General features: G+C 45.6%; 1 protein-coding gene across 1 annotated transcript in view; it reads right to left on the bottom strand.

Moving 5' to 3' along the window:
- The window catches only part of KCNN4 (potassium calcium-activated channel subfamily N member 4), a 53,466-nt gene that overhangs the window by 19,801 nt on the left and 24,234 nt on the right, over positions 1 to 9,431 (bottom strand). Inside the window, exon 2 of the mRNA XM_018554632.1 lies at positions 2,200 to 2,295. Within this exon, the coding sequence (XP_018410134.1) occupies positions 2,200 to 2,295 (96 nt within the window). The remainder of the gene's footprint in view (positions 1 to 2,199; positions 2,296 to 9,431) is intronic.

Genomic DNA, 9,431 nt, shown 5'->3' with positions numbered 1-9,431 from the left:
TTCCACTCGCCCCCACCCAATTTTCACTCGCCAATTGCGAGGGGGCGAGTGGAAATTTTGAGCCCTGATATATATTATTATAATAATAACAATATATTTTCTTTTTTTATAAATCTGTCTTTTATTGCTGTGTCTGTCTGTCTCTGTCTGTCTGTCTATCTATCTACATATATATATACAGTGTATATAAAAAAAAGTAAGTTTTTTTTTAAAATGTAAAACAGATTTTTGAAATACAAACAACACACCTATAAAGTGAAGCTCATCCATTCCTCCACACCAAGTCAATTATCCTCCACTGAAAGCAAACATCACAAAGTCAATATAAAGGATTGACTCACGGCCAGTTGATTAAGTGCCTGGATCACCGCGCACAAATATACTGAGCTAGTCGCGTCATCCAAACATAATAGGACACTTCATTATTCATATCCTGAACGCGGTCCTTGAACCACTGAGACCGAAGTGGCACAATGCAACAATAAAAACGATCTTCCAGCCAAAAACAACCATCTGAGAACTCTCCAGTCCTCCCCAGGCCTCGGTGTAGAGCTAGAAAAATGCCCTAATTGACTTATTTTTCCTCTCTGTATTAATGTGTTACAAATTGCTTTTCCTACACGAGGAACAGGTCAATGGTGTGAACACCGGCTCCTTCTTCCTTCAACTTCTCAAGCTGTGATTATGATGGATCCATGCATCAGTGGGAACGGGAGGCAGAGGAGTCACCGTGCCAAGTCTGTCTTAACTTGTGCAATAAGAGATCCGGTATTAAAGAAAACCGGCCTTTAGGTGGGGGCTTCCATGGCTGACTTCTGTACTTGAAAATGCTAGGTGCTTGGCTGTCCTACTGACTTTCTGGTGCAATACTTTGCTTTACAGAACTGGGGCGCTGATGACCTTTCGCTGACTTTTGTGCCCTCCTGATTACGTCATCACTGTGCAATCAATCACATTGAACAAATGAGTGGGAGCGCCTCCTATTGGCCTCCAGCATCATGGCCTATTTAAAGGGCCGGCTAGGGGTCAACTTGACCATAACTCTATGACTTTTTTTTCTTAGGAAGGGCGGGTCTTGGAACTAGAAACACACAAGCGTGCACACTACTAGTTCTCTGCTGCAAGGTTAATTAATGTTCTCCAGGCAAGGGGCATTCTGCATTTGGACTTATAAAGTTATATTGCCACAAAGGGACTGACGCCTTTGCCTATATAATCCATATGCAGGCCATTGTTGCATCACTCTAAGTCCTCTTAGATGTTGCCAGAGGTGTCCCTAGAATAACTGCCTGAGGCAGGGGGGAAGGGGGTGCTGGTGGTCATGTTCCAGGGTGGTGTTCGATGGGGTGCTTGTTATGCACGTGAAGGGCGCGCTGGCTGGCGTCCTGATAGTGCACCGCCCAACTCCTAGCAACCAGTGACATCACCAGCTTCTGGCAACCAGTGACGGTGGATGGGACACTGATCAAAGCGTCGGGTTAAGAGCTCTTAGCGTCCAGTTCAGCTCCTGGCAACCAGTGACGTCACCAACTCCTGGCAACCAGTGACGGTGGGTGGGATGCTGGTCAAAGCGTCAGGTTAAGAGCTCTTAGCATCCAGTTCAGCTCCTGGCAACCAGTGACATCACCAGCTCCTGGCAACCAGTGACGGTGGATGGGACACTAATCAAAGCGTCGGGTAAAGAGCTCTTAGCGTCCAGCTCAGCTCCTGGCAACCAGTGACGTCACCAACTCCTGGCACCCAGTGACGGTGGAGGGGATGCTGGTCAAGCGTCAGGTTAAGAGCTCTTAGCAAACTCGGACATGCTAGCTGGCATCCAGTTCAGCTCCTGGCAACCAGTGACCTCACTGGTTGCCAGGAGCTGAGCGGAACACCGGCCAGAGCATCACAGGTTGATGTGTATGGCGCTTACACATCTTCCCGGCCGGCTCTTAGCAACTCGGGATGCTCTGTCTGAAAAGGGAGTGGCAGGCTCTGCCTGTCGCCCCCCTCCCCATGTGACCCAAAGAGGTGCCGTCTGCGGCAACAGCCTGAGGCTGCCTCATCATAGGGATGGCCCTGGATGTTGTTGGAGGATGACTCAAATAAATCAGAGGTGCTGAAGCCTCAGGATTGCAGAAGTATTTATGATTTGACACATAACCTGGCCCCTCCACCCAAAAACGGTGGAGGCATTGTGAAAATGCTGAATTTAAGTACCTGGATCTCCTTGACATGGAAGGTGATGATCAGGATAAGAAGGACTATGGTGGATATGGTTATGCTGCATTTCATCAGGAACAGGTAGACGAACCACTGAAAGAAAAGAAACGCAACAGTCAGAGGGGAAAAAAATAAAAAGTAAGAAAGACAAATTATAGGAATATAAGATTATACAGGGTATGATACTGTTTATACTTCAAAGTGGGGGAAGCGCTGCTATAAGGGGGAAAAAAGACTTTAACTTACCTTACCCCTCACATCCTGGCAGCTGGCACTCAGCTCTTCGTTCCAACCAGTTGTGGGCCTCCTCACTTACAAAGCAGGACTGGTGGTCCTGCATGGCATGTGATGACATGACAGCTGTGACCACGAATGTGCAAAGTATGAATGCAGCCTACAGCTTGCTTCACACCCATGGATACAGTATGTGCATTTTGCATGTGCTTCGGGAGGTGATTCCAATAATTTCTAATGGGCCCCAACACACATCCACATAGTACACAACGCACCAGACCCTTTAATACACACCACAACGTATATATAAGAACAGAAAAGATGCATTGGAACCAAAAAGGGTCAGATTCATGGACGATTGTTGATGGCCTGAAGGTAATAAGTGGGCCCATGTGCCAAAACGCACACACGTCAACTGGGTTTACTTATAAAACTAGATACTAGCACCTCTAGATGGTGCTGAGGAGTATGGAAGTTTCCTATTCTCCTCATTGCCATCTAGAGGCGCTAGTGCCAAGCAAACAGCATCCACACGGCTATAGATGAGGTGTACGCTTTATAAATATACCCGAATGTGTGATAATGTGCTCATGGGTTACTTTAGTTATTTTATATTATTATTATGAGACATTTTTGTTTTTAAGCAGCATGTGGTATAATCATTTTCCAATTCATTCTTTTTAGATTATGAAAATTATACTGACCCCAATTAAACTGATTGCAGTTTAATTTGTAATCTTGATTGAACTGAACAAAAGGACAAAAGTGGAAAGTAATCAAAGTATGACCCCCTCATGTATCACTTCCCCCTCCCTTTTAGATTGTAAATCCTCAGGGGCAGGGTCCTCCTTACCATCTTGTCATGAATTGTATTGTGATTGTAATGTCTTCCTTATATTGTAAAGCGCTGCGCAAACTGTTGGCGCTATATAAATCCTGTATAATAATAATAATGATAATTCTGATGGAATCAGAAAAACAAATCATTGATGTGCAGTTGACCCAGGCGGCCATCATATTGGGTTGCCACAATTTCTGCTTGCGCAGTAACTCTGCCTCTGTCACATTTTTAGATGATATTGATTCAAAGGGATGAGACATTCCTGACTGTCATAGCAAACATTTGCTGAAGGAGAAGGTTGAGACTCGCTGTCCTTCACAGCACGCTGTCCACTCTGTCCCTTCTACTTCCACTATTAACAAGTATGCCGAATTGCCATTTTTTTGGGGCCGTGTTTAGCTGTCTCACACCTCCTTTGCAGCCCTAAACTGGAAAATTTAAATTAAAAGAGGCTACAGACTATTCTGTTACTCAGTGCTAAAGCACTGTATATGTTTTATATTCAGTGCTGCTTATTTCTTCCAACCTCTTTTCAGCCACTTCCTGTCTACACGGACTCCAGTGATGGCTGCATGGCATTTCTCATTTTGGTGGGCATCATGATGGTGACAATAGTAGACCATGATTGGGTAATGTGTGCTGAAACAGCAACTTGCATAGATGGCAACTGTCCCAGATTTGCCTTTGTTCCGATGATGCTTTTTCCTGGGTTGTGTCCCGGGATCACTACATCACCCTTATTTAGGCTACGGAGCATGTGCAGAAGTAACTTAGAAGGGGTATTAGCTGATGGGTTGGTGACCACAAGTGGGCGGTTTGTGGATAATTGCCCAAAAAGTAGCTATAATAGTAGGTACTGTATAATCAACCACCCAGAATGTGGCTGTGATCTGGGGGGACCACCCAAAAAGTAGGTACAATTTGGGGGTGAACCACCCCAAAAGTGGGTATAATCTGGGGGACCACCCAAAAAGTGGCTGAAATTAGAGCTGGACCACCCTAAAAGTGGGTATGATCTGGGCAGGATCACCTGAAAATTGGGTATGATCTGGGTGGGATCACCCAAAAAGTAAGTGTGACCTGGGCAGGACGCCCAAGAAAGTAAGTATTATCTGGACAGGACCACACGGAAAGTGTTTTCTGGACAGGACCACCCAGAAAGTGGGTATAATCTGGGAGGGGCACCAAAAAAGTGGGTGTAATTAGAGCGGGACCACCCAAAAGTTGGTTATGGTCTGGACAGAACCACCCAAAAAGTGGGTGTGACACGGATGGGACCACCCAAAGTGGGTGTGACCTGGGTGGGACCACCTGGAAATAGGGCAGGATCTGGTTGGGAATGCCCAGAAGGTGGAACCATTAAGTGTGGGCCATAGGTGGGGGTGTGACCATGTCCCAGAGACTGGGGAGGAAAATGTTGGTAAGTATGCACAGGAAGCCCATGTGACAGGGTGACAATATAAGAGCAACATTGGGAGACAGATACAGAGCGTTGTCACCCTGTAACAGGAAGCACCTAAGCAAGGACCTTCCTAAAAGGATCCCCGGTGATTATTCTAATGAAAACGTCAGTTTTAAAAATACTGAAAATGACTATTAAAATGGAATTAACATGTTACTATTATTATTATACAGGATTTATATCACTGGGTAGGGGGCCAACTGTAGTGTTGGCTGTTAATTATAGCTATCGGCAGGAATCATCGGTTTGTTTGTTTTTTTTAGCTGCATGAAAGCCCGGCCTTCCACTGGTGCATTTCCTACATAAGAGAATGTTTCAATTCAATTCAATAACACATTCAATAATATCAATTAGGTTTGCAGACGCCGCGCTCCGCGGGACATGTAGAGACAGCCTGCAGGATCTTAGCTGGTGGCCATACAATGAGATCTTTGTACCGTGGTTTGCGCTGCGTAAACACAGCCGTGTCAGATAATCTTTGATCTGCAGTACAGGATTCGGAATACTGGTAGGGAGCCAGGCCATTGTGTACAGTAATGTATATGTTTGCTCGCCGCTCCCGCATTTGCCGTATGTCACCGCTCTCCCACTAACTGCAGGAACTCCAGACAGAAATAAAAGACACACCTTTATTCAATAATACGACATTGGTTCTATTTTTATTTTGTCGAATGCAAGCAATGCAAAGCTGGCCATACACTGTGTGGATTTTCGGCCGGTTCTTGTTGACCCAGCGGAAATGTGCACAGTTGGTGGTCTTGTCAGCACCCTTCAGTCCAGCATCCTTCAATCAAGAAATCGAAGGAGCCGGATGGAAAATCTATGGGGTGAACATTGACGGCAGCCAGTTAGCCAACGTTGCTGTTTGAGTATTCTTACAGCGGCACTCAGAAAAACAAAGGACACAGCGGGAGATTCGTCCATCCATGCTGTACATTGTGTCAGTTACCTACTTTTCTTTTACATAAGTTTTATTATTTTGACAAAGAGCAAACAATGACAGCCAGTGGTGTCCCTAATGTTTTTGCCGCCTGAGGTGATGGTTGTGCAAGATGGACACTCTGGTGGGAGGGTGTTGTGCAAGATGGAAGCTCTGTGGTTGAGTGGAGGTGTTGTGCTAGATGAAAGCTCTGGTGGTGGGGGGTGTTGTGCTAGATGGATGCTCTAGCCAGCAGCATGGGGAGCGTGGCATATAGGTATTGCTCTGGCCGGCATCCTGCCCACCTCCTGACATCACTGGTTGCCAGAAGCTGAGCGGGATGCCGTCCAGAGCATCACAGGTTGCTAAAAGCTGGGTGGGGAGATGTGTGTGGCCCTTACACATCGTCCCGTCCGGCCCTGGGATGCCCTGACTGGAAAGGGGGCAGCACAAACATTATGGTGCTCTGCCTGCTGTGATCCAAAGAGATGCCTCCAGGCTGCCTCATTAAAGGCACGGCCCTGATGGCAGCAGGACATTAAAGGTAATACAAGGAAATAAAAGTAAATGATAAACATCATAACAGGAGATAATAAAAGATCCACGTACAGTAACATTACAGGGATGACAGCTGGGCAAGCAGAAAGCATAAGGATCCTGCCCAGTCCCAATGAAGGACAGCTCTGGAATAGGTTATAAAGAAAACGTGCATTCCACCCGATTGTACAAACCAGAATCAAAAGGCAAAAACTGCCCTGAGCAGAGCACACAGTGTGGTGGGAGGGCAATGAGCCCAGCAGCACCTATCACCCCACATTCTCCAACATGTGGGCGAAATACCAGTCAGAGAACAGAGAGAGAAAAAGACAAACCCCAGGGAAAAGACATGCAGAAAGCCGAAAAGAAGAACGAAAGGCAAATCTATAAGATGAAAAAAGAGGATAGAGGAGTCCAATATACCCAAAATAAACTCAATAAAGACTGATTGAACCCCTAAAATCTAAGGTAGCCTACCCAAGGGGATTGTGTTCTCGAAAACTTAGAGTGACTATCGTTAAGAGCAGTCTTAGGTTTGATCCAAAGTGGTCATCATGGTAACCTAGCAGCCCATCAACATATTTGTGCCCAGAGATGCCCCTGGTCAGGCTCAACAACGTTCAGGCTCATCAACGCTCAGGCTTATCAACGTTCAGGCTCAACAACGTTCAGGCTCAACAACGTTCAGGCTCATCAACACTAAGGCTCATCAACGCTCAGGCTCATCAACGCTCAGGCTCATCAACGCTCCGGCTTATTATCAATGTTCAGGCTTATTATCAACATTCAGGCTCATCAACGTTCAGGCTCTCTAACTGAATAGAGCACCGTGCAAGGAGAATGTTGGTCCCTTTGTGTGAGAGTAGTGGTCTGGCTCTCCAGTGTGCTGCAGGCACAGGGCACCTTTTACAGTATTTAACACACGCACATTGTAAAAAATCCCAAAGCGTACTAGTGTTATGCAGCCTGACTACATAAAAAGCAAAAATGTCAGGCTTCAAGTGAACGTGTACATCATCTTCAGGAGCCGTGCTACCAAATGTAGTGAGAAACTTATTAGTCATTATCTGTATCGGTTTTTAGGTGTAACTCTTTCGCCATTATCTCAATGTGCACTGTTCCTTCTGCTCTGCTATGGCGCCCTTATCAGAGCAAAGAAAAGTTTTGCCACTTATCTCTTGGCGTCAATGGCCAAAAGGAGTAGATTGGTGGTGATGCTGTAAATGTGCCATCAGCATTATCCAATACAGGGTGTTTTAGGCATGCTAACCTCAACCATTCTGGTGAGGGTGATTTGCATTTCGGTGACAATGGCTTAATGACAGGAAACGTGTCTCTAAAGCTGGCCAAACATGTGCCAAATTTCAGTCAACTTCAACACCCTTTCCATCCACTGGGAAACATTCATATAATTGCAAGTAGTCACCAGAATGTACCACCCAGGAGTTGGATTGACCACTAGATGGTCAAGTATGCTGTTGAAACTGGGCAATACATGGACAACCTCAACAAGGTTCAAGAAAAAAGATTGGAACAAAATGTTGGCAGTCTCTCAAAGCGATCTAATTTTTCCACCGGGTCCACGGCAATTTATATTTCATCTTTTTTGCAGTCAATCATGCAGTGTTTAGTTACCGTCGCTAAGTTTCTGCCAGCGGCAAGATTGCTAGCACAGCCCTCAAGGTGCTATACATTTGAGATGGTGGATGAAAGATTTGAACAGCCATCATTTTTGGACAGTCAGCGAAGTTAGCCAAAATCCTACATTTTCAGTCGTCATTCCATTTATTACAACTAGCACATAAAGCCCTAAAGAAGAGAGACCCTCAGAACTTCCAAAACGTGGTGGTGTCTCAAGTTTTATGAATAAATAATTACCTCTGCTCTCTCAGTCGTTGCTGTGACGCTCTTCTTCCTTTACATTACTTAGAATAATAGTCTGATGTCTATGAACAGTGTTACAATTTTTGAATATCCGATATGCCCCACAAACCTCTCTTATCCAAAGAGCATGATTGCTGGATCCACCAATATCATCCCACCTATCGAACCCCCTAAAAGAATACATGGACTGTGTGACATGGATTTGAGATGGACGCTAAATAAACAAACCAAAATAAAGCTACACCCAATAAATAAAAGGACAACCGTTGGGTTCTATGATATACTGGCAATAAACACGGCTCCTGACCCCGTGGCTCCTCCCAACCATTTGAACGTCATCCACCAACTAGGTAAAACCTAATTCACTTCAGCCAAAGCTTCCAATAATCTGGCCCAGCCCAAGAGAATTGGGGGAAGGCAAGTGGAGCAACTTTCCCCTCTCGTCCACTCATTTGCAATAATCTACCGGCAATAACAACAGCCCCTCCCAACCATTCGAATGTCAACCACCAACCAGGTAAAGCCTGATTCACTACAGCCAAAACTTCCAATAATCGGGTCCAGTCGACAAGAATTGGAGGAGGGCAAGTGGGCCAACTTTCCCCTTTTGTCCACTCTTTTAGAATGATCTACCGGCAATAACCACAGCTCCTCCCAACCATTCAAATGGTAACCACCAACCAAGTAAAGCCCGATTCACTTCAGCCAAAGATTCCAATAATCTGGCCCAGTCGACAAGAATTGGGGGAGGGCAAGTGGGCCAACTTTCCCCTCTTGTCCACTCTTTTGGAATGATCTACTGGCAATAACCACAGTACCTCCCAACCATTTGACCATCAACCACCAATCAGTTAAAGCCTGATTCACTACAGCCAAAAATTCCAATAATCTGGCCCGGTCGACGTACAAGAATTGGGGGAGGGCAAGTGGGCCAACTTTCCCTTCTCGTTCACCCTTCTAGAATGATCTACCAGGAATAACCACAGCTCCTCCCAACCATATGACCGTCAGGTAAAGGCCTTTTGCGCCTACACTGTCCACATACATTTGACCTCTTTGGACTATTCCCCCCCCCTTCAATTCATTTTATTCCTATGGGTCTGGCTTGAATTGCATTGGTGTTGTATCCCTATAGCAGGGGTAGGCAATCTCCGGCCCTCCAGTTGTGGTGCAATTTGCCTACCCCTGGCCTATAGCATTGCAGAGGTAGGTGGATCATAGGAGTACAGTCCTCATGTTTACTCTTTATCCGTGTGTGCAGTTGAGCGGGTGGAGTTACCCTTTAAGTCAACCCAGCAGTTTGCTGTAACTTGCAATGTACAAATTTCCGGGAAAACTCTACAGATTGTTTT

Source organism: Nanorana parkeri, unplaced genomic scaffold (assembly GCF_000935625.1).
Source record: "Nanorana parkeri isolate BGI_ZX_2015 unplaced genomic scaffold, ASM93562v1 scaffold166, whole genome shotgun sequence".
NCBI lineage: Eukaryota > Metazoa > Chordata > Amphibia > Anura > Dicroglossidae > Nanorana > Nanorana parkeri.
Note: the sequence above shows the minus strand (reverse complement) of the source record. Positions and strands in the feature narration are given on the sequence as shown.